Source organism: Labeo rohita, chromosome 1 (genome assembly GCF_022985175.1).
Source record: "Labeo rohita strain BAU-BD-2019 chromosome 1, IGBB_LRoh.1.0, whole genome shotgun sequence".
Taxonomy (NCBI): domain Eukaryota; kingdom Metazoa; phylum Chordata; class Actinopteri; order Cypriniformes; family Cyprinidae; genus Labeo; species Labeo rohita.
The window spans coordinates 35,115,660-35,141,992 of NC_066869.1; the positions used below are offsets into that span (position 1 = coordinate 35,115,660).

The 26,333-nt window shown below is 35.5% G+C and overlaps 1 protein-coding gene across 5 annotated transcripts; it reads right to left on the minus strand.

The window, feature by feature from the left end:
* Positions 1-3,724: 3,724 nt before the first annotated feature.
* Positions 3,725-21,723, minus strand: kdm4c (lysine (K)-specific demethylase 4C). Of its 5 annotated transcripts, XM_051111813.1 has the most exons (23): positions 21,627-21,723; positions 20,754-20,932; positions 19,390-19,565; positions 18,842-18,956; positions 17,440-17,633; positions 16,864-16,913; positions 16,295-16,398; positions 16,045-16,182; positions 15,730-15,923; positions 14,762-14,916; positions 11,860-13,580; positions 11,037-11,148; positions 10,464-10,645; positions 10,156-10,375; positions 9,087-9,163; positions 8,920-8,975; positions 8,651-8,759; positions 8,240-8,428; positions 6,799-6,969; positions 5,564-5,683; positions 5,378-5,470; positions 4,969-5,026; positions 3,725-4,128 (listed from the first exon to the last, which is right to left on the minus strand). In XM_051111813.1, exons 2-22 carry the CDS (start codon positions 20,895-20,897, stop codon positions 4,970-4,972), a joined length of 4,377 nt encoding a protein of 1,458 aa, XP_050967770.1. In that variant the 5' UTR covers positions 20,898-20,932; positions 21,627-21,723; the 3' UTR covers positions 3,725-4,128; position 4,969. The 5 variants fall into 5 exon arrangements, with proteins under 5 accessions (XP_050967770.1, XP_050967744.1, XP_050967753.1 ...); XM_051111787.1 differs by lacking the exons at positions 3,725-4,128; positions 4,969-5,026 and adding an exon at positions 4,253-4,904; XM_051111796.1 differs by lacking the exons at positions 3,725-4,128; positions 4,969-5,026 and adding an exon at positions 4,253-4,904 and having other exon boundaries at positions 20,754-20,944; positions 21,627-21,710.
* Between the last annotated feature and the right edge of the window lie 4,610 nt (positions 21,724-26,333).

A 26,333-nucleotide genomic window follows, 5' to 3' on the forward strand; every position in this document is an offset into this window, starting at 1 on the left:
ACACAGCAAAAATGATTAGAATTTTATTTGTAATTTTTATTTTATTTTTAAGGTAAATTCACTTCACACTGGTAGAGGCAAAAAAAATCACACAGCAAAAATGATTAGAATTTTATTTGTAATTTTTATTTTATTTTTAAGGTAAATTCACTTCACACTGGTAGAGGCAAAAAAAAATCACACAGCAAAAATGATTAGAATTTTATTTGTGATTTTTATTTTATTTTTAAGGCAAATTCACTTCACACTAATAGAGGCAAAAAAAAAAAAAAAAAAAAAAAAAAACTCACACAGCAAAAATAATTTGAATTTTATTTGTGATTTTTATTTTATTTTTAAGGCAAATTCACTTCACACTGATAGAGGCATTCCAAGAGCCAATAAATGTTGATTCAGCTTGTTCATTTGGAGAAAACAAGCAGTGATCAACGCAGCGTGACACGACACAACACGACAAATGTTGCATCCGGTCTAGACACCATTATGATCTGGATGCGGCGCGGCGCAATGTGTCACGACAAATCCCGGACAATGGACCGATCCCTCATTCAACGGAGCTTCCCCCTGGCCTGTAAGGGCGCCCTCTCGCTAAATGCAGAGGCGCTTACATGTTTCCTGGATGCAGACTTTAACAGACTGCACTATGGGCACACAGCTGATCTGTCCCGCCCAGAGTTCTACACCAGAGCTAGGAACCAATCCGACAAATAGAAAGGCCAATATGTCACAGTTGCACAGTTGTTTTGTAGTTCGTTATTATAGTTTTGGTACAATTTGCTTTGTTCATTTCAGATTCTTATTTGTTAACAAATATTATTTGTCTGATTGTTTTGGCAACCTAGGATGTGTCCTGTGTCCCACCCACCACAACCTTACAGGACACACCCTAGTCCTATCTCCAAGTGTTTCCTCTGGGGTGAACTCACAACCTCGCCCAAATTTTTCAGGTGGCCAAGGTGTACAATGCGCAGAGTTATACTCTTGGCCCATTGCTCGACCGCCCCGTCCAGAGGTCTGCACCAGAGCTTCCCTGGCCTGTAAGGGTGGCCTCTCCCTAAATGCACAGGCGCTTACAGGTTTCCTGGATGCAGACTATAACAGACTGCACTATGGGCACATAGCTGATCTGTCCCGCCCAGAGTTCTGCACCAGAGCTAGGAACCAATCCGACAAAAAGAAAACCCAATTTTTTTGTACAGTTTGCTTAGTTAATTTCAGATTCATATTTGTTAACAAATATTATTTGTCGGGGGGTTTTGGCAACCTAGGATGTGTCCTGTGTCCCACCCACCACAACCTTACAGGACACACTCTAGTCCTAACTCCAAATGTTTCCTCTGGGGTGAACTCACAACCTTGCCCAAATTTTCCAGGTGACCAAGGTGTGCAATGCGCGTAGTTGCACTCTTGGTCCATTGCCCGCTGTCCCATCCAGAGGGCTGCAGCAGAGCTTCCCTGGCCTGTAAGGGTGGCCTCTCCCTAAATGCACAGGCGCTTACGGGTTGCTTGGATGCAGACTTTACTGCAGTATGGGCACATAGCTGATCTGTCCCGCCCAGAGATCGACACCAGAGCCAGGAACCAATCTGACAAAATGAAAGGCCAATTTTTTTCATTATTTAAAAAAAAATGATTTGTCATTTTTTGGCAACCTAGGGTGCGCCCTGTGTCCCACCCACCACAACCTTACTGGACACACCCTAGTCCTAACTCCAAGTGCGTAACTGGGGTGAACTGACAGCATCGCCCTTTGCCCGTGGAAGCACTTAAAACTTCTTTTAAGTTAGGGGTCACCAGATCTGGTCCTGGAGGACCGGTGTCCCTGCAGAGTTTAGCTCCAACCCTAATCAAACACACCTGAACCATCTAATCAAGGTCTTACTAGGTATACTTGAAACTTCCAGGAAGGTGTGTTGCGGAAAGTTAGAGGTAAACTCTGCAGGACACCATCCCTCCAAGAAAAAGTTTGGTGACCCCTGTTTTAAGTTCTTTTAAATCTTACCTGTTGGCGACTCTTCTGTCATCTATCGTGGTCTCTTCTTTCTGATGATAATCACTTACCTCCAGAAATCATGACTTGATATTGTAGAGATGTTGTATCACGTGCTGGTGTGTGTGTACAAATGTAAATGTGATTTATAAATTCAAGGATTCACTTCAGTTTGTAAGAAAATAACTTATCCGACATCTGCTTATACCCATGCTTAAAGCTAGTCTTATTTAATTATGTTTTTTTAGTTGCTTTCATTTAAAATCTTATTTGTGAGTGACTCTTGTCATCTGGCATGGTGTCTTCTTTCTTAAGACAATGACATGCTTGCAGAAGCATTGAGCTGATGTTGTTTTACACACTGCTGTGTGTGTTAATGTAACTGATTTGCTTTTTTCAGGATTCAGTTTGAAATATCTAATTCATCAGACAGATACTTATAACTAAGCTTTTAACTTTTCTCATGGTTAACTGAAGTAACTTATATACAGCATATGTTTTATTCCCTTTCATTTAAAATCTTACCTGTTGGTGACTCTTCTGTCATCTGTTGTGGTCTCTACTTTCTGAAGATGATGATTTGTCTGCAGAAGTCTTGATTTGATATGTTAGAGATGTTATTTTCACACTTTCCACTTGAAATACTTGTACTTCATTTCTTAACTGACTCTGCCTGACCAGGAATTCAGAATTCCATGATGTCATAATGGGTGAAAGCTGATTGGTTGAGAGCGTCTCTGTGCAGGAGTGCTGCATATAAAGACAGTTTTTATTCATTATAATTGCAAGTACTGCTCACTGCAGAGCCAAATGGCCTCCAGTTCCACCTCTGTGTGAACTAATGGGTGGAGTTAGGGTTAGGATAGGGTAAGGGGTAGGGTTAGGGTGTGGTTAGTTGTCTATCTCCACCCATTACCTCCAGGGAGGGGGAGCTGGAGCTCCAGCTCCTCCCATCTGGCTCTGCAGCGAGCACCCTCTCGGTGCTCTCAAGAGCCTTCAGAATTATGGTTTATTGAAACATACTGTACCGTACACTTTCCCAACATTGTTTTTTATTGCAGTGGGGTGTTTCCATTTACTGCTCTCTGGTGTACTGAGATTTTTCTTTAGACCACAGACAATATATCTCTTCTCATGCAAAATTTTAATGTCTAAATAATAAGTTGTTGATATGAATGACTCTTGGTAAATTCAAAGTAGAAGTTTAGCGGATGATACCTATTCTCCTTTCGCGATTACTAACACTTTTCTCTGTTATAACTCCGTGCCCTGGTGAAAAAACCAGCATATGCTGGTAGGTATGTTTTGATGCTGGGATGCTGGTTAGGTATGTTTTGATGCTGGTTTAAGCTGGTCCTTTGCTGGTTTATGCTGGTCCTTTGCTGGTTTATGCTGGTCCCTGACCAGCAACAGGACCAGCTTAAACCAGCATCAAAACATACCTAACCAGCATCCTAGCATCAAAACATAGCTACCAGCATATGCTGTTTTTTTCACCAGGGTGGTACTTTACCTGCTGACACCAGCACGTTAATTCAGTATAGTTGCCCCCTATGCCGGGATGTGGTGGTCTGTAGGTGTGCGGCCGTGTAGTCGTAAATGACCGGTGTGGTGTTGCGTGTTGTGTGGTGGTGGGGGTGTGTGACACCGTGATTGACCACAGGGGGACGGGGTGGTTATTCACTCCAACCAAAAGAGCTTTAATGGTTTATAGCAATCCCACCCAACCCCGCCCTTCCTTAGTAATAGCAGGTGTTAACTTTAATTAACAACTATAAACCATAATTATGAGTAGACAGAAATCAAATACATATTCATAGTAATGAGGAAAATAAATTACCATAGCATTCATAATACATTAAATGATACTGAATGTAATGCAAAAAACTCAAGAGCTGAAACTGAATGATTACTGTGTTGTTGTTGTCTTGATTAAAAAACTTGTGATGCAGCATCCAAAGACTTCATTGCATGTTTACATACATTTGAAAATATAGTAGACAGAACACAAAAACAAATAAATCTTCCATGGACTGGACTGCTGTGGACTGTAGACCACTGATAGGCCTACACAATGACATGGAAATCAGTGGCATAGCAAGTCAGCCCTGGGCCCATATGCAAAATCATTTGTAGAACTAGGTAAAATCAGAAGAACAGAAAGAAAAAAGATCTTATTAATATTGTGAGCTATATTCGGCTATATAAATGATCATAAATCAATACCAGCTATAAAAAAGTAAAGTATGCAGAAGCACAGAATCACAAAGCAAACATCTCTTTAATTTTTTTCAACAGCTGTAAGCACCACATAGAAAAGAAAGAATAAACGCCCAAATAAATAGATCAAGATATTAAGTAAAAGGTGACATGTGCTTTGCTGGACATCAGTAGCAACCTTTTTTTTTATTTGGCATTTTTACCATTTTAAGCTCAATGCTAATAGTGTCAGTGACTAGGAATGGTGCATGACAAGACAAATCATTTACAAAACAAGCATGCAAGTGAAATTAGTCTCAGCAGTGTTGGGGAGGAAATTACAAGATTACGATGCTACAGAATACCATTTGAGGCTAGAAAAACCTCTGAAATATAACAGGAAAAACTTCTAATTTAGAAAAACATTCTTGTCCCTGACATATGAGACCACAGTATTTCTGTCACTTTTAAAAATCATGATCTCACTGATGTACAATCTTCAAACCCATTTAAAACAGCCCGTCTTGTTATTTAAGGGCTCTCCATTCCTTGATTAGTTGGCTTTACTGCGTGTTTCAGAGTTCCTGGTGAAGGTTCGAGGGCTAATATGGGCGATATAATCCGTCTGGAATCGAGAATTTGGTGTGCGTCGCCTTTTCCTTTCACCTTGTGTGGTGAAGAACGCATCCTGGAAACGCATGCTGGACGCCGTTGACTGCAAAGCACACAATTCAAAATATGTAAATCAAACTAAAATATTTTGAGTACAAAATATGGACCTTATGTAGCTCCGCTCCTTTTCAGCACTGCGCTAGTTGTCTTCTGTCTTCTGTTCATCTTTGGAACACAAATGAAGGTTATTTTTAATATTTTCTCATCACTGTTGCCTATCCATTACAAGTCCAAACAATCAAACCAAGCACTTTTCAAGCTTCAAAAAGTAAAAGTAACCCATAAGAAGTGGTTTAACCCAGGTTTAATTGAGAGAATATTAAAAATTATAAAGAGAAATTTAAAAATATCTTCTTTTGTGTTCCATAGACAAACAGTCTTATTTGTTTGGAATCACATGAAAGTGAGTAAATGATGACAGTTTTCATTTTTGGTGAACTATAATGAACTATAGTACATTGGTTTGTACTATCTATTATAATGAACTATAAACTATAGTAGTAAGAATGAACTCACCAAACGACCTTTGACTTTTTTGGGTAGGTCTTCATCCAGCGTATAAATGTCTTCTCTCTTTGCCAGTACTTGGGATCCATCTTCAAATTCCACCTACAAACAAGAACACAAGACAAACCATGAACTATTATTAGGGTAGCAGTAGAGCAGCAGTAAATGAGAGAATATGACTATGAGTATGCATACCTGATACATATATGACGTGTTAGAGCCAAGGTACTTGGCTCCATAAAAAAGTCCATCAGGCCACTTCACCTGAACAGCCTCCCCCACTTCAGGAGGTCCAAGCTGGGCACAATCTCTGCTCTGCAGGGCAAAAAAAAAGAACAGATTTCACTTATATGTCAGGATGCCAATCTAAAAATAATATGCTAAAATTGTATATACCAATGCATGAAAAAACATGTAGCCTTGAACTTTCTGTGAAAATTAAAGAAGTCCACTACCAGAACAAAGATTTACAGATAATGTACTCACTGCCTTGTCATCCAAAATGTCTTTCTTTTTTTAGTTGTAAAGAAATTATGTTTTTTGAGGAAAACATTTCAGCATTTTTCTCCATATAATGGACTGCTATGGTGCCCCGAGTTTGAACTTCCAAAATGCAGTTTAAATGTGCCTTCCAACAATCCCAAATGCAGATGTAAACGATTCCAGCCAAGGATGAAGGATCTTTTTTAGCGAAACGATCGGTTATTTTCATTTAAAAAAATACAATTCAAACACTTTTTAATCTCAATGCTCATCTAGTCTTGCTCTGCTTCAACTCTGTGTACTCTGGCTCAAGATAGTTAGGGTCTGTCGAAAAAATCCAATCGTATTTTCTCCCTCAACTTCAAAAATCATCCTACATCGCTGCAGTTATACCGACCCAGTCTTTGCAAAGTGAACATGCAAAAATGATCAAACACCCTCAATAAAAAAGGTAAAACAGTGATATAAGGTGATTTTGAAGTTGAGGGAGAACACAAGATGGGCGTTTTTCGACATACCCTAACTGTCATGAACCGGAAAATAACAAAGTCCAGGCAGAGTAAGACAAGTTTCGCTAGATAAGACCCTTCTTCCTCGGCTGAGATCATTTACAACTGCATTTGGGATCGTTTGAAGCTGCATTTAAACTGCATTTTGGAAGTTCAAACTCAGGGCACCATAGAAGTCCACTATATGGAGAAAAATGCTGAAATGTTTTCCTCAAAAAACTATTTCTTTACGATTGAAGAAAGAAAGACATGAACATCTTGGATGACAAGGGGTTGAGTACATTATCTGTAAATCTTCTCCTTTAAGAGGCTGTGAACTTTGAAAGCATATACTGTATTTTGTATGTTTAAGTTTGTTTTCATGCTTCAGTTCACTGAAAATGAGCCACAAGATATTCATTAGAACAACTAATGGCTAGCATCATTAGAAACACTCACCACAATGTCTTCAGGGAATGTATCATTGCTGAATGAGCCATCATCAAACATGACCTCATAAAACGTTTGGGCCATAACCTGGGTAACACGTGAGCTGTAGTAACGAAGATTTTTGTGTTTGGAGATCACCGTCTGGCCCACTTCTAATTCACTTTTGCTAACTTTTACTTTCTGCAGGGAGAAGAAAAATGTTTTGATGATGATAATGGGTCAATTATGTGGCATTTTCTCTGTCTGAATCTGTACTCATTTAAAGTGATTTCACTATAAACTAGGGCTGTCAAACGATTAATCGCATCCAAAATAAAAGTTTATGTTTACATACCATATCGTCACCTTAGAATTACAAGATTCTATCTGACATTCTTGTCAAAATGGGGTTATTCACATTCTTATTCAGTGACAACTTATTTACATTATGTGATGTTTCTTTTCTAAGCTGTGTACATTTTGGGCCTTTTTTTTAGAAAACAAAAATGGTTCTATCTACAAAAGTCTATGGAACGCAAAACTTTGAAGCTCAATATCTCAAAAGTGTCCAGAATGCAGATAGAACCTTATAATAAACCCCTAAAAGGCAATGTGTGTATACTGTGTATATGTATTATGCATATATAAATACACACACATACATGTATGTATTTAAAAAAATGTATATTTATATGTATATGTATTTATACTTGTATATAATTTAGATTATAATTAAATATAAATATTTTATATATAAATCTAAAATATTTTTCCTTAATATATACATGTGTGTGTGTTTATATATAATAAATATACACTATACACACATATATAGGATGCAAAAATAAACTTTTATTGTGGATGTGATTAATCGTGATTAATTGTTTGTCAGCCCTACTATAAATATAAAAATTCACAAAAGTTTGGGGTCAGTAAATCTTTTTTTTTTTTTTTTTTTAATTATTAAACCAAATCAGCATATTAGAATGAATTCAGAAGCATCTTGTGACACTGAAGACTGGAGTGATGAAAATTCAGCTTTGTCATCACAGGAATCATATAATATAATAATAATAAAATAAAATAAAAAACAGTTATTTCAAATTGCAATTATATTTTAAAGTATTAATGTTTTCATTGTATTTCTGATTCTGAGTCTTACCAACCTCAAACTTTTGAAAAGTAGTATAATTAGTTTGCCCTTTTTTTTTTATATTTTAATAAAAAAATAATAAATAATTTTTTAATTGTATGGCTAACCAAAATTTAAGTCAGTTTGTCACATGACAGTTTTAGACCATAAAACAGAAATGTATATCAAAGTCAGGAGCCTGTAGAATCAAGACTTTAATGTTTGTCAAGGTCAGTAAGTGAATTTATGAGATTAAAAAAAAAAAATTCTATTCAATGTCTATGGTAAGGTGTTCTTATTTTTAGTTTTCTGGTTAAACACAACTTAAAAAATACTCACAGCACTGGAGCTCCGTGATTGGTGCCTGTGACAGGTGATGAAAACCACATACGGCCAATCATCAGGCTCCATGGGCACTCCAGCCGCATGTGCACAAGTGACATGGAACGAGGTTGGACAACGACCACATGAGCACTGAATACATGCTCCAGACAGCTTCTTTATCCTGTTACGGCAATATATACACTTCTACAAATAGAGAAAGAGATGATAGAGTACACAGATGATAACACTGTCTAAACATGGAAACAGCAGTGTGGGTAACATTCGTTTTTCGTTTTTAATACTTCACTAGTTTTAGTACTTCTCAAAAGACATCAAATTGCTCAGCTTTGATGGGCTATTAAGACTTTTGAACTTGTCTGCAATTTTTCCCATCTATAAATGCGTATGTGTGTGTTTATGACTCACTAGTTTATATCTCTGTACAGGTATGGCACTGATGTCAATAGGAGCTCTCTTCACCACGTCAATGAACTTCACCTCAGGGAGACCCACAGCACACATTACATGGGCCCATCTATAGGATATATAATTCATGAGACACTTACATTCAGCCAGACTGAATTTGCTTATAATTTGAAATACCAGACAATCTGTGTAAAAACGTACTCTGTCTTCTGCTCTGTTTTGCATTTAGTACAATACTACATTAGTACTAATGCATAAAAAAAGATTACCTGTCATCTATGGTTCTTTTTAATGCACCTCCCCTTAGGTTACACAAACAGCATCCCTGGTATAGAACACACACAAACAGAAACAGTCCAAAAAAACGTAAAGAAACATAAGTAGCCCATAAATGATACTGGTACAGAAAACAGTAAATGAATGAATTATTACATACAGCTGCCAGGTCTCCGCTCACACATCGGTCACATGTCCACACTGGGCTAACATCATGAGCAGCAACACCGTAGCAACCTATGGACCAATCAAACCAAACTGTTACATTGTCTACTATGCCAAGCTATGTTTTTGCGTGTTTACTTAAGATAGCTTCTTTAACACATATACCAAGGAACTGTTTATAAAAGGTCTGAAATTATGGGTCTATTTTATTCTATTAACAGCCCTATTTTCAAACAATTTTGGAACAATTTTTGAAAAGAACCATAAAAAAGAAAAAAAGTAAATTTTTTCATCACATTATTCATCATGAACATTTAGCAGAAAAAAATATTCAATTTAAATCAATTTAATTCAAAGTAAAGATTTTCAGAAATTACTATGATCTGCTTTAGTACAATGGTACAATATAAAGCCAATTATTTATTTTAGCAATAGCTTGCTGTCTTAATAATCGAAGTCAAATCGATTTATATTTTTATCATAGATTATTAATGGGCCTTTACACATTAACACTTTACAAGTTAATATATTTAACTTATGCATTTAATACATTATATACAACTAGAATTTGAATGTATTGAGTACTTTTTTTAAAGAAATTAATACTTTTGTTCAGCAAGTGTGCATTAAATTAATCAAAAGTGGCAGTAAAGTCTCACATTGTTACAGAATATTTCTATTTTAAATAAATGCTGTTCTTTTAAACTTTCTATTCAAAGAATCCTGAAAATAAAAGTTTGACCACAAAAAGATTAAGCAGCACATCTATTTTCAACACTGATAATAATAAATATTTTTTGAACATCAAATCATCATATTAGCATGATTTCTGAAGAATCATGTGACACTAAAACTATTAATGGCTGCTGAAAATTCCATTTTGCCATCACAATAAATCAACCTTTAAATAAATTCAAATAGAAAACAGTTATTTAACACTATAATAATATTTCACAATATAAAAATCCTGCAGACTTTTTAAACGGTAGTGTAATGTGTATTATTAAATTACAGTGATAAATAATACATTATTTTTTCATGTGTTAGGTTTGACAGGGACGTACTGGCATGAACTTGAACACAGCAGCTATTACAGGCCACAAGAGGACTGGATCCATCCTCCTCCAGTAGCGTGTTCAAGGGACATGGGCCCTCCTGGTACGCAAAGCAGATTTCAGGGATCAAAGGTCGTGATCTCAAGCCCACCTCCTGTGAACATGACCCCTGAGACTCTGCGGCAGCGCTCATCAAAACATCATGCCTTCTATCCTCTAAATTGTCAGGCTGTGAGAGCAAAAACAAAAGTTTGAAATATTTGTGATACAAAGCACAAACAAACAAATCAGTACACAGCAATTAGCACATAAGTTACCTGATAGTACGGCATGAAAAGGGCGCAGACAGCACAGTGTGGAGCAGTTTTAGCTGCAGATGTGTTATACTCTCGTTCATACTGAAAATGAGTTTTTCTGTGTTGCCACAGATGCACTAAAGGCTTTGCCCATTCCTCAGTTTCTGGCTCCTCCTCTTTAGTTGCACACTCCTCTAAAGTCTCTGAGACACACAAACAAATAAATATTTACTTTAAGACTGTCAATTTAGTATGATTAATTGTATAACTTCATACAGCTTCTTAAAAGCATGTGCGCATGGTGTGAGACTGAAAAACAAAAGGAAAGACGTCAATCTGCACGTGTACATAGATGAATAATGAAAGAAAAAAAAAGAAAAAAACAACAATATGATATTAGTGCATTTTTTTGTAATGACAGCATGTAGCAAAGATAAATATTCAGGAGTCAGGTAATTTATTCAAGCATTATAATATGCTACTAATAAGAGTACTAATACAACAGCTATTCAAATGTGTACAATTCCTATTCCTAATTTGTTCAAATAAAATGTTTATGGCTCATAATAAAATTAAAGCGGTTAAAAAATTCACCATCGTCGCTGGCAGCCTGCTGTTTCACAGCACTTGGCACTGCTCTTGCCGTGGGCTTTCTGAGGGGGTGACGCCAACTCTTAGTTGTCTTCTTAACAGTTTGCATGTGATACTGTGAGCAAAACAGAGAAAGAGACAAATGAGGTCAGTAAGAGAGAGAGATGCTATCCAAAAATATAAAATACTGTTGCTGCCTTTATTGTGCATGTGTGTATACATTTATTTATGCTTTGACACTGTTAAGCTTTGCTTACAATGTGTTAAGGTGTGAACAGCAGCTAAGCAAGTGAGTGTTCTGGATTCACAACAGGTGTAAATTAATATAAACGTGTGGTCAGATTTTAATACTTTTTAATTAATACTTTTATTTAACAAGGATGCATTAAATTGATCAAGTCACAGTAAAGACTCACATTTTTACAAAAAAAATTCTTTTGAACATTGAACTTTTCTATTTTATATATATAATATAAATATAAGAAATAAAAAAAAATATATATATAAAAACAATAATATACCTAAAATATCTTTAAAAATTTTTAAAAAGCCCACCAGTGTCTGTGCTTGTAATTTGTATGCAAAATTTAGTTTGAGATTAGTCAAAAAAAAAAAAAAAAAAATGACATGGCAAATCAAAACACATTTGTTAATAAACATGCAGGTGAAATTTTACTGCGAGCAGGTTCATCCTGTATATAATGCTTAAAATTGAAACCAAGCAATCAGCAAAATGTCTTGTCACCACAGTCACTGTTTGTTAGGTCAGAAGCTCAGAACTATATAGTTGAGAGGACGTATTGCTTGGTATAGCACCAGAACTCACTGTACAAACTTCCCCTGGCTCCAGGCCCGTTTCCACATACTCAGGGTCACTCATCGCATTCTCCTCACTGGATTCACTGCTGCTGTCAGCACCTTTATCTCCTGATTCGCACGAATCAGAGTCACTCACAGACCCATCATGCTCTGACTTTGCACCTTCGTAATACTCCTGAGCTTTAAACTCTTCCTCCTGAGGTTCCTGAGAGCCTGCTTGCTCACTGAGCACACAAGCTTCAGCTGGTTCCAACTCCATGTTCTCCTGCTTCAAATCTGGAGGTGCATTTGGAGCCATGTCTGCATCAGAGCACTGCATGGGAATGGGCTCCAGGTTGGTCCAGGTCTGAGTGCATGGTGAAGAGTTTGGGGAATCAGGGAACTTCTCTGGTTGGCAACCTGATTCGGACCACATGGTGTAGGATAGCGATTCATGTGCATAATCTGTAAGACTGCTCACACCTGTGGTGAGACCTACTACCAGCTCAGGCTGCAAGCTCTCAATGAGCACTGCGGGATTCTGGGAGCTGAGGTTTTTCCAAATGGTGAAGGGTTTGGACTCCACGAAGGAGCCCTGGGAGGACGTGAGACAGCTTGAGTGCTCTTCGAGACATAGAGAAGTTTGTTTGTCCTCTCTTTCCATTTCAGAGTCACGGGTGTCCATTAAATCTGCTACGGTAGAACATTGTAAAATATTGTGAGTAGTGATTTTAAAGTGTGAAATGGACTCATTTTGAGTGTTTTGGTCTGTGGATGGGTTTGTGTGTTCATGCCCTTCCTGTTTGGACTCCTCTGGTAGTCCCCATTGTGGAACCAAGGAAGAAGAAGCTGGTTTTGCTATAAAAGTGTCTGAGATTGAGTTTTGTGATTGGCTTACACCTTCTTGGGGTGCAACAAAGGGCCAATCGGGACAAGGTCTTTCAGAACAAGTCCCCACATCATCTGTTATACCAGGAGGCGAGTGTAATTTTTCCAGATGGAGAACAGGTGCATTATTGTTTGGACTGTGAGGTCTTGTGGTGTCAGGTCGGACAGCGAGAGTCAGGGAGGGCATTTCAGGTGCGAGAGATTGAGGATTGGCTCTTTCTTCTATGAGCTCGGGCATCAGAAGAGGCATTTCACAAAACGGAGTAGTCTGGATTTCTGAGTTTGTTCTGTTTTCTGAGGTTTGTGAACCCTGAAGAGCAGAGTCTAGACAGATCGAGCTTCGCTCTTTGTAAAGTGCTGATGTGCCACAATCGATGCTGCTCTCAGTTAAGATATCGGCGACCGTCTCTTCTGTTTCAATTTTAGCTTGTTGGGAATCGGTTTCTGAAAATAAAACCGCAGCACCAGTGGAATTAAGTCTCGGTGAATGGGTCACAGGAATAGAAGGAGCACTTGTTTCTGAGACAGATTCACAGTTTAATGTTTGATTAGGACTTTCAGCAGTTCTTTCGGAGCCCAGAGTCACATTTGCAGTGACGTTGCTCTCTGAGGTTGGTTCAGGTCCAGGCTGTGCAGTGGAGTTTGTGTTTGTGGATAATCGACCTTCATCGAAAATTAAAGATGTCTCGGAGCTTGAGTGACCTGGATTGGGGTCACTCTCTCTGGATGTGGGGCTGAGTGGAGGGGTCGAGAGTCGCTCAGAGGAAGCATCTGTAACTTGTTTGGTGGAGTGAGCCAGCAAGTCATTCTCCACTCTTGTTACTTTAACAACACACATCTGCCGACATGGACCAGCGAGCCCTAAAAATAGACAAAACAAGTGTCACGAAACAATAAAACAGAGACATAAACAGATATGTAGTTGTAGCATACACTACCATTCTAAAGTTTGGGGAATTGTAATGCTTATGCTCATACATATTCAAAAATACAGCAAAAACAGTAATACTGTGAAATATTTTTACAATTTAAAATAACTGTTTTCTATGGAAGCCTGTTTTCTATTGAATTGTGACGTTTTATTTCACAATCCTCACTTTTTTTCCTCAGAACTTCATGAAACATACTTGCAGTTCTGACTTTTTTCTCAGGATGGTGACATAAACTCGCAATATCAAGTTATGAAGTCAGAATTGCGAGATATAAACTCACAATTGCAAGCTTTAAAGTCATAATTGCAAGATATAAACAATTCTGACTTTTTTTTCACAGAATTCTGTGATACAAACTTGCAATTCTTTTTTTTTTTTGCAGAATTGAGAGATATAAACTCAATTGTGAGTTATAAAGTCAGAACTACATGATATAAACTCACAGTTGTGAGTTATAAAGTCAGAATTATGAGATACAAACTTACAATTCTGACCTTTTTCTCAGAATTTTGAGTTCTAAAGTTTTAGAGTTATAAAGTCAGAATAGAGAGATATAAACTCACAATTCAGAATTTTTTTCTCAGAATTGCAACTTAATTGCGAGAAAAAAAAAATCAGATTTGTGAGATAAAAAGTATTACTTTTTTACATTTACATTTTTTATTCAGTGGCAGAAACAGGCTTCCATAGTTTTCCTATTTAATACACTTTTATATGCTTTAATTCCAGTGATGGCAAAGCCGAATTTTTAGCAGCCTTAAATCATTTTAATATGCTAAAACATTTCTTATAATTTTCAATGTTGAAAACATTTGTGCTGCTGCTCAATATTTTTGTGGAATCTGTGACATTTTTTAGAATTCTTTGCTGAATATAAAAATATTATACTGTCTTTTACTAATACACAAACAGTGACTTCAATGTGAGTGTGTTATCAGATCGCATCAGATAATTTTTAAGAATTAATGGCACATAAAATAAATATGAAAATGTATTTACAAGTATTTTTGAATCAGAGAACAACTGCAAATAGTTCAACAGCAGCATGTGTTTGGGGCATGTATTGTGAGCTTACCAAAATAATACCAATATACCAGACTTTTAATTCACCTGAGTACTGTGATTCTTTTTCCTGTTTTTCTAGGTCTTCCTTATCCTTGTTTTTTGATGTTAAAGCTGCCCCTCTACTCCTCCGACTAACCCCCTTCCCTGGTGCAGTGTCCACAGTCTTCAGTCGTTTGGAGCATGCACGTGGATAATGGACACTGTTGATACAAAAAGATAAATCATCCACTGTCCAAGATTATGAACTGAGCCTACCAGTTAACAGCATTTTTGTTTCAAATAACATCTACTGCGATTGACCTCTGCATTAAAGATGTTCTCCATATAGTGAACTTCAATGAGGATTAGCAGGTTGAAGGTCCAAATTGGAATTTCATAGCAGCTTAAAAAAGGGTTCTACACAATCCCAGACAAAGAAAAAAGGGTCTTATCTAGCGAAACGTTTGGTCATTTTCTAAAAAAAAAAGAATAAATAAATGTATATACTTTTTAACCACAAATGCTCCTCTTGCACTAGCTCTGAGATGTGCATTTTACCTTTTTTGTAAAGGGCATTTGACTTTCTTTGCATGTTCACTTTGTAAACACTGGGTTGGTGCTTCCAGAGCTTTCCAACGTGACTACCTAATGCATGAAGTCATGGACGCAGAGCGAGTGCAAGTAGAAGCTAGAGTAGAAGCTGCACTGAAATTGCAGACCTTTGGACCAACCTGCAGAAGTCCACTATATAGAGAAACATCCTGGAATGTTTTCCTTCATTTCTATTCGACTGAAAACAAAACGACATGAACATCTTGGATGACATAGGGGTGAGTAAATGAAATTTTAATTCTGGAGTGAACTAATCCTTTAACTATACTAAAGCAGAGGGAGGAATTAAAGGGTCTTAAGCAGACTTATAACCCAAGCTGCTCAGCAAATGTCTCTTCAAACTGTCATTCCTTCATGACAGCTGTTGACCTGAAAGAAAAAGCTGACTATAGAATGTACCCCTTGTTGAAACCCTGTAATACCTTGTGGTGGAGGGTGCTTTTCTGCGACGTCTCTGAAGCCAGCTCTGCAGCTCTGGAGTGGTGCTGGGTGTGGCCAAGGTGTGATCCAATGGACATGAGTCTTTGCCTTGTGTCCAAGCCTGATAGCGATCCGGCTGGAATCTTCTGACAAACGGATCCATTGAGATCTTCACCATGTCCTTACTGCATGTACACTGCAAGAGGAACGGTTTTTCACATAAAAAGAGTGTCAAATGTTCAGCAGCTGCAGATGAAGTTAAAATGAAGGTGGTAGATTTACATCAGCAACAGCTGTTATTAAGTGCTTCTTAGTACCTGCGTAGCAACCTTTCCATAATTGATCCACCGGATACTAGCGAAATTGGTGGATTCAGCACAGTTGAAGCCGTGGTTGAAGCCAGCGTGGTAGCCATAGGGAAATGTGATCATGAACTCCCCCGCTTCTTGTGTTATCTGTAATAATATATCAGTTTATTGTAAATACATAAGAGGAGTACTGAGACACCGCAACATTATTCTTAAAACTAAAATAGTTTAGAAAATTGATTATAAAAGACTGAATTGCCTTATCAAATGGTATGCTGTATTTCTTTAGTACAGAGGGGGATATCAGTGTCATCTTGTGTCTCAGGAACGCCTCACAGCTTTTAAAGCTGTTAGGAAAGAAACCTAAAGACAAAGACACATTTATCACACCCAGTACAACACAGAGGATATAATTATATGCAGATTTAGATTCAAATTATATGCGGCTAGATATACTTGGGGTCCTGGCCAGGATATCTAAATTGCCTAACATGTCTGGGTTTTTGACTTTGTTTTCTTATTGATGTGCTCTTTACGTTCTCTGCACACCTACACGCTTTTGGTCAAAGTACTCCTAAGACAAAACCTGGACATTTTAGGTAATTTAGAAATCCCAGCCAGGACATGTCTAGGAAAAAGAGGACATATGGTTAATCTACTGTGTGTGTATATATATATATATATATATATATACACACATACATATATTGTATACAAGCAAGCAAGTATGCAAAAATATATTTAAAAAAATAATCATAATTTCGAGATGTCAACATACTGCACATTCCTTCAAACGACTACTTCATAGTTTTACTTTAAAGTTTTTACCTATAGCAAGACGCTCCAATCTCTTCCCATGTTCTGGAGGGATGGCATACCTGTGAAATTGGTATTTATTTACTTATTTTATTTTTAAAAAATGGCAGAATTCCAGGTCCTCAGAGGTAGATGAAGGTAGATGAAGAAAGAAGTCCAAACAGATATATGCATACTAGTGCTGTCAGATGATTAATCGCGTTTAATTGCATACAAAATAAAAGTTTGATATATGTGTATGTACTGTGTGTAATTATTATGCATATACAAATACAAAACATTCATGTATATATTTAAGAAGTATTTACAAGTATATGTATTTATTATAATTTTTATATAATTTATATTATATATAAATAAAATTATTTTGTACATAAATAACATATTTCTATTAAATATATACACTAATTTGTGTGTATTTATATACATACATATATATATATATATATATATATAATAATTACACACAGTACACACACACATATTAGGCAAACTCAAACTATAATTTTATATGCGATTAATCGTGATTAATTGTTTGACAGCCCTAATGCATACTCAAGAAACACAGAAAACCACAGTAAGTCCTACCAGGATTTGGGCTCCCCAAAGTGCAGGTAGTTGATGCTGTACAGGTCCATGTCCTCCGTGTGCCAAGAGAAGCTGGTTTTCCACATTCCAAAGTACAGATAAGGTGTGTTTACACCCTGAATGGACACCCCACAATCCTCTTCAATCACATCCAAGATTGAGTTCAAGTGCCCGATGTTCCACTCTTCAATGTCCTGAGATAAGAGGGGCAAACATTATCTCAACTATTACCCGCTTAACAGTTTACAGCTCAAAAGGAAAGTACCACGACAATACCAAGACGTTTTGGATATTTTTTCTCCTTATTATTTCAAAAATGATAAATATTTAAATAAATATTTAAATTTTTTTTTTTAGGTTTATTTTCTGAATTATCTTAAAATACCATGTAAATATTTGTATAAAATATGTATAAAATTCATTATCACAATCATTCATGACATATATCAAAGCAGTGGAATTGCATAATACTTAATAATTATTTTTGATCACAGCAAAAGAATAACTGACAAAAAAAATCTAATAAATAGCAAAAAATATGCCATTACGCACACTTCTTTACTAAATTTTAAAGGGATAGTTCAGCCAAAAATTAAATTCTGTCATTAATTTTTCACCGTCATGTCGTTCCAAACCCTTAAGACTTTTGTTCATCTTCGGAACACAAATTAAGATATTTTAATGAAATCCGAGAGCTTTCTGACCCTCTATAGACAGCAATGCAACTGACATGTTCAAGGCCAAGAAAAGTAGTAAGGAAAATTGTTAAAATTGTCCATGTGACATCAGTGAGTCGACAGAGAGTATGACTTGCAATTTTTTGCCCAGCCTTACTTAATTGAACCAGAATATACAGACAATGAACTAAGAGCTAAGAAGCTGTTAAAGCTGTTATTTTTGTTTTCTTTGCACACAAAAAAGGATTCTCACAGCTTCACACATTGTTTAAAACAACAGATGTCACATGGACTATTTTAACAATGTCACTACCTTTCTGGGCCTTGAACGCATCAGTTGCGTTGCTGTCTACGCAGGGTCAGAAAACTCTCAGATCAAAAATTTCTTAATCTGTGTTCCAAAGGTCTTACGGGTTTGGAACAACATGACAGAGAGTACTTAATGACAAAATTATTTTTTGGGTCAACTATCCCTTAAACTTTAAATATTTATAATAATAATAATAACCAATTAAATTAAAAAAATGGTATAAGTATTTCTTGAATAAATAAACATTGCTTAAAGTTGTTAAGTAATTAACCAAGTAAACAGTCAACTGCAACCAGCCACCACCAAGAACACTGTGTTATCCTTTGTTATAACACACATGGCATTCACATTCCATTTGAGGTATGTTACACTGGATGATCAGAGGTCAAGTGTTGTGCTCAGCTTGCACCCTCACCTCATCATAGAGTGTGCCGCTCACATCAGCACCATAGATGGGCGAGACGAATGTCAGATTCTTCCAGTACTTCCTCTCCAGGTCTTCATAGTTCAGGTAGCGAGGTGTGCAGTACCTGAGTAGGTAAATCACACATCTCCAGATGGCCTTAACGAATATAGGTCAATCATCATTCACAGAAATCTTATTACGGAGTGCAAAAGTCCAGCATATAACAAATTCACATAACAACTGTGTATGAAATTTTATTTTAAACAAAAATATTCCAATTATACTCCAAAGTATATTTTTGTTTAAAATATAGGACGTTTTGTTTTATTTAGTAAGCACATCTGCTGTCCTTTTTGCACTGCTTTGCTTTTTGGGAAACATGACATAATTACCCAGACTGAAGGTTATGGCTGTAAACTGTAAAAAGAAATGGAAGGAACATGCATGCAATCTACAGAATATTACTGCATGCACATGCTGTGTTCAAATGTAGTTTGAGTAAAATAACATTCCGTTACTTTGACCCAGATATGCGCAGGTTTGTGTTTGTCACTTACATGTCACTGTTGGCAAGTCTGCGGAATTCCTGCACAGTGAGTGGTTTCTTCTGAATGTTGTACTGCGTGAAGAGTCCTGATTGGCCAGCCACCATCTGCTGAATAGGTGCTTGGATGACGAAATCATCAATATCATCATAATTGCGACGTGGCTTCCAGCCCTTGGGTGGAATTACCTGTGGAAGTAATTAAGATCTGCTTTAAGAATTATAAAGTCAATACCAGTCAAAAGTTTTTGAGCAGTATGTTTTTTAAAGAAATCTCTTTTGCTCACCAAGCCTGCATTTATTTGCTCCAAAATACAGCAAAAGCAGTAATATTGTGAAATAGTTTTACTATTTTAAATAACTGCTTTCTATTAGAGTATATTTTAAAATTATTTTTTTCCTGTGATCAAAGCTACATTTTTTAGCATCATTACTCCAGTCTTCAGTGTTACATGATTCTTCAGAAATTATCCTAATATGCTTATTTGCTGTTCAAGAAACATTTATTATTATTATAATTATTATAATCATCAATATTTAAAACAGTTAAGTACATTTTTTTTTTCAGAATTCTTTGATAAATAGAAAATGTATCTGAAATAAAAAAAAAACTTTTGTAACATTATTCACTATACCACTTAAAAGCTTGGAGTCATTATATTAATTCATTTAATTAATTTTAATTTTATTTTAATTAATGCGATGATGCTTTAAATTGATCAAAAGTGACGATAAAGACATTTATGATGTTACAAAAGATTTCTATTTCATATAAATGCTGTTCTTCTGAATTTTTTATTCAGTAAAGAAACTTGAAAAAAATTCTACTCAGCTGTTTTCAACATAATAATAATAATAATAATAATAAAACGTTTTATGAGCAGCAAATAAGAATATTAGAATGATTTCTGAAGGATCATGTGACTGGACTAATGATGCTAAAAATTCAGCTTTGAAATCACAGGAATAAATTGCATTTTAAAATATATTTAAATAGAAAACAGTTATTTTAAATAGTACAAATATTTAATTTTTTTTTTCTGTACTTTGGATTAAATAAATGTAGGCTTGGTGAGCAGAAGAGACATCTTTCAAAAAATCTTAAAAATCTTACTGTTCTTTTGCAATGAGCAGAGATAATTTTAAGTGAAAATAATGTTATAATTTTTATATATTATATATTTATTTTTACATTCAATTTATCAAAGTGTTTACACATTATTATTTGCATTACTATGTTACTGTTATTACATTATTATATATTGCTATTATTAACATATTATTATATAATAGATTATTATTATATTTTATTATTATTATATCTACAATATACACTTTTACTATCAATCACATAAATAAAAATACAAACAAACCAACCTTGGCCAACCCAGCACGATGAGCTCCCTGAGACTCCATATAAACCAGGTATTGGTTAAAGTCCTTAAACTCCTCCATAGTAGGTCTGAAGGTCATGATCTTACAGGCAGGGTTAGCCGGGGCACTTGCCCCAACACCTGCCATCCTGACCTCTCCCTGCTGCCTCCCAGAGGCTCTACCTGCAGAGCACACTGTATGCAATTACACTTCCCCTTCACAATCACGATTACACAATAAAACATGCTGTGATTAACACAGTTAGGGTTACAAAAGTCCAGCAGCTTCTTCTTGCATGCATCTGACTGACTTCCAAGTCAGTACATACATACTTATATAAACTGTGCAGACAAATCACCCGACTAGGATTTTATCACTGCGATCATTGACAATCAAACACTTTATTTACATCATCTTCAGTTCTTAAAAAAAAAAAAAAAAGCCATAAAATCCACATTTGTGAATTAAATCAGCCCTATGTATCGAAATGTATTATTAATGCACAATACAGTACGCCTGAGAGTGTCATTTACAAACGTTTAGTTGCATGAGTTTTTAATGCAGGCCCACTCCCATAATCTGCTGATAAAACAAAGATATGAAAGCCGGACAAGATATAGGTGAAATACCTATATATAAACATATCGCATGAGTGTAAACTCCCTGCGGTATGATTTTTATCCTTCACATTATACTGTTTACTGTACTCGAATAGGTTTATTTACAGTTAGCTCATTAGCTGCTAGAGTGACCATATTAAATGTCCACTTCTAGTATCGTTGTTAAAGTTCTTCTCTGAGCCCATAATAGCAAGATGAAGCTGTTCCTGTGCGCATAACACATCTGTTTTCTGTCATGTGTATTGATCAGAAATACCTCAGTGTAGTGTGTTCGTGGGCACGCAGTCCAGTCCCTTTAAACACCCCAGCTGTTCTACTTCATGACAGCTCGCTCCTCTCACACGATTTCATTTTTGCTTCTCTTCATCTCACTCTAGACTTAAGAGAAGCACAGCGCCATCTAGTGGACTGTAGGTTATACAAATGCATTACGGTACAATGCCATGGCAACTTTTATTAATCTCAGAGGGGGAGTTTAGTTTGGGGCAAGAAAAAAATGATGGACGATCAGACGCAGCACAGGTAAAGTCAAGAGTGTTTGTCCTAGCTGTTACTACTCATTAGAATTTTTTTTATTTATAAAATATTTTGATTTTAATAAAATGTGGATGACACCTTATAAGTAGTAGTGCATCACAAATAAAGTGAAAGAGGTTTCATATAAATTTTCCATCGAGTTTACCCACTTGTGGTTAATCATTTATTTTTGGGAATATCCTAAGTCACAAATATTTTGGAAAGAACTCAAGAATTATATACAACGAAAAGCTATGAATTCTGTTAATGATACGTTAAAGTTAACATTAAAATGTATTTGGAGACAATAGAAAAAGATTTTTTTAAAAAACAACAACAACAACAACAACAACTATACAGCTGTTTGTTTGTATAATATGTTTTATTCTTATTAAATAAAGTTAAAAAAAAGAATGTTTGAGAAAGTGCATTGACTTAAAATATTTAAGAATAGTGAATTTTATAATAATGTTTTTTTTGTCTCTTTACATTGAAAAAAATAAAATTTTAAGGGTATGGCTAAATAATATTTTTATTTATTTAATAATAAAAATAAATAAAAATTTTTCCAAAATAAAACTGGTAAAACATTATTTTTTCCAACAAAAAGAAGGAAGATGTCTTTTTCTTATTTTTTTTTTATTTTTTTGTTTGTTTGTTTGTTTGTTGTTATGAGAAAAATATAAAATGCATGTGTTAAGGAGTGATTTACCTTTGTATGTCAGCAATAGCATTGCTAATGTTGTCTATGTCTCTTTAATGTCTAATAATAATAATAATAATAATACATTTATTAATATAAATTTTAAAATGAATTAAATAAGACTGGTAAGAATAATAAATGTATTTTTTTTAATATTTTAAATCTACATTGAATAAATAAAAAATTAAAAAGTTTTAAGTTTATGAATTGGCTAAATAATATTTTGTTAATATAGTAAACACATTCACTGTCCTTTCGCAAATTAAATTGGTAAAACACTTTTCCATAGACAATTTCTCAATGTATATTTCTCTTCAGTATTATAGACCTACTGACAAGTGAAAACACTTCTGCAGTAAAGTTTTCATGGTTTTCTGATTATTATTTTATTAATATATGCAAACATACAAGGAGGATGTCTTTCTTAGCTTTATTGTTAAGTTGAGAAAAATATCAAACGCATGTGTTAACGAGTGATCTGCCTCTGTATGTCAGCAATAGCATTCCTAATGCTGTCTGTGTCTCTTTAATGTCTCATAATAATAATAATAATAATAATAATGCATTTATTAAATAAATACAGTATTATTATAAAAAATAATTAATTAAATTAAATACATGCAATTGTATACAATTATTATTTAAAAAAATATATTATTTTTTATTATTAACTATTTTATTATGTGCATTGATATTTTGACAATATTGTATTTATAATGCCAGTAAGTAGACTGGCGTGCCCTTTGCACTAACAATGCTTGTAAACCATCACATGGTGCATATGTGCGTGTGTCTGCTGTTTATTGACGCTTTGGAAATGTAAAGGTTTTAACTGGGCAATAAAGCTCCTGGAATCTCAGTCTTAAGAGGAGGAGGAGGAGACAGAGAGAGGGAGAGTCGGACTGATCAAGCGCTGAAAGCAGATTAAACGGTTAAACTGAAGTGCGTCTCCGTGAAACTCCCATCGGACTAACCCGCCTTCCACTTTATTTATTTACCGGCCCAATGAGTCTTCTGTCGGCGCAAGGCGATGGATAGTTCATGAAAATGTTACTCTTCGTGTAAGGTGAGTGATATATGGCATATAAATGTTGTGATGTTAAGATGAAGGCGCGTCACGGACGGGACGAGGTGAATGTGACAGATTAAAGGGAATTAAGTGAATGACACTTTCATCGCAGCGCCACTGTAGACGCTCTGTTAGCTTTTTTAGAGATGTCTTTAGATAACTAAACAGACATAGAATGTGATATTTTTTATAGAAGCCGTTTTGTGGGCGCTTATTTCATTGCTCTATCTGTAAAACAACCATGATAAAAACTGATTAAAAACATTGCAATAATAGCAGTAGCGTGTTTGTCTTTGCTAGTTGTTTGATACAGAGACTCTGCCCCACAGGCAATATTATTATATTATCTTCTTACAGCATTTCAGGGAATTCCAGATAACCTTGTTTATTTGAGTGAGAGATGAATTCAGTGCTTCCTTTATAAGACTGAACTTACATAAAAATGCATATAAATAGTCCATAGGCCTGTATATATTTAGATTTCATGTCACTATTAGCCTACAACAAGCCCAAAAGGTCACATTTTTCATTTAGAGTAGCCTGGATGATTCATAAGGGAAGTTGGGAAAGGCATTAGTGCATTACAACACGTCTATTGTGCAAATTCCGCAGCAAGTTTTCTCTAACTTCATTCATTTGATTGATTGATTTTGCTGTTTAGGTGCAAACATTGCTGTAATAATATGACATGTAAACATATCTCTAATAATAATAATTAGTATATGTCGTAAAAAGCGAGGGGGCACAAATCAGACAAGAGATCCGGAAGGCTTCAGAAAGAGCCATAATTCATTTATGCTGTTATTTTTAGGAGCAGCTGAATACTGTGAATTCTTTATGCCTTGTAATCGTAAACTTACCAAAACAGACGGTGCTTAGATGTCTGCCACATGTTTAAAACCTGATAATCCAGCGATGATATGCACAGTAAGACTAAATAATAGGCAGCAGCACATAAACTAATGCTTTAAACATCTGATGTGACTGTGATCTTGCATGCCCTACATGTACGGCAACACAGACTTTTATCGTAGCACATCTATCTTTCAGGCATGGAGCAGCATTTTACAAGCTGCTAACAGCTGAAATTGGGCAATTTGTGCCAATATTCATTTAAGTGGCTTTTGGAGAGGGAGATCTCCAACAGGAACTGATCTGATTACGTTCTCCATATGAGAGTGACTGAAGCCCCCGGGGCAAATGACATCTCCGATTACAGACACATAAATTCAGCAGACACATCTGTGCATGAAAAAAGAAAAAAAAAAAAAAAAAAAAAGACACAGTCATATGGCCTTCAGTTGCTGTGGAGAGGTAGAAACTGATTTCATCAGAATATACTCTCATTTATGCACAAATATGCATTGAACAAAACCACCAAAGATAAAGTTAAGAAGTTACAGTTCAGCCAAAGTCAAACTAAAATACCAGATCATCAAGGTATCCTGAAAATAATCATGGTTTCCACAAAATATTAAGCAGTGCAACTGTTTTTCTGCATATTACAATAATTTCTGAAGGATCTTGTTACACTGAATATGGGCAGCTAAAAAAATCTGCCAAAGCTGCCATCACAAGGATTAAATTAGAAAATATATTAAAGCAGTTATTTTAAGTTGTAATAACATTTCACAATATTACCGTTTTTTCTAAATTGAATAAATAAAATATGTATGGATATCTGTAGAAATGTGACAAATAATAAAAGGGAAAACCAACATTGGGCCACCATGTGATGCCAGAACAGATAAATCTGAGGGGGGAAACACCATTCTTGCAAAAGATATTTCATCATTTAGTATTTTGATGATGGTGGTAGAGAGTACCGTTTAAATCGTCAGTCAAAAATCCCCATTATGTGTTCAGATGGGTTGAGATTTGGTGACTGTGAAGGTCATAGAATATTATTTGCATTGTTTACTCATCAAACCATTCAGTGACCCCTCGTGACCTTTGCATGGGGTTGTTGTCATTCTGGAAGAGACCATCAGCATAGTAATGTTTGATAAATATTGATAGTATAAAGGTGATCATTGAGCCACTGTGAATTTTCTTTTAATTTGTCACTCATCTGTATATGTGTGTGTGTGTTTATACTACTGTATATATACAATTATATGACTCTAATGGACTTGCTATCAAAGTATGTAAATACATTAGTGTGATACTATGCGCATTTTATTATAGGCCAGGCTTAAAAAGCAACGCTTAGTTTTATACATTATGTATGCTCTGTCTATCCATCCACCAAGGGGTCTTTGGCCTGTAAAAAGGTTGAAGACCCCTGACATAGAGTTTAGTTAGCTCTTCATGCTGATGTCAATATGGTGGTCTGACTATCTGTCAAAGTCAATAAGTCTCTTAGAATATCACACAGTTTGACTACTTATGACAAAGCAATGTTAGTTCAGGTTGTAAAATGTTGTGTGGTGCGACTACGCAAAAATGTAATGATGTTTATGAATGAATAATTCATGGTATTTTTTTTAAAAATAAGTTTAAATAATGTTAATGTATGTTAAAGGAATAGTTCAATCAAAAATAAAAATTCTGTCATTAATTACTCACCCTCATGTCGTTTCAAACCTGTAAGACCTTCATTCACCTTCAGAACAATTAAGATATTTTTGATGAAATCTGATCTGGTTTCTGCCCCTGCATAGACAGCTATACAA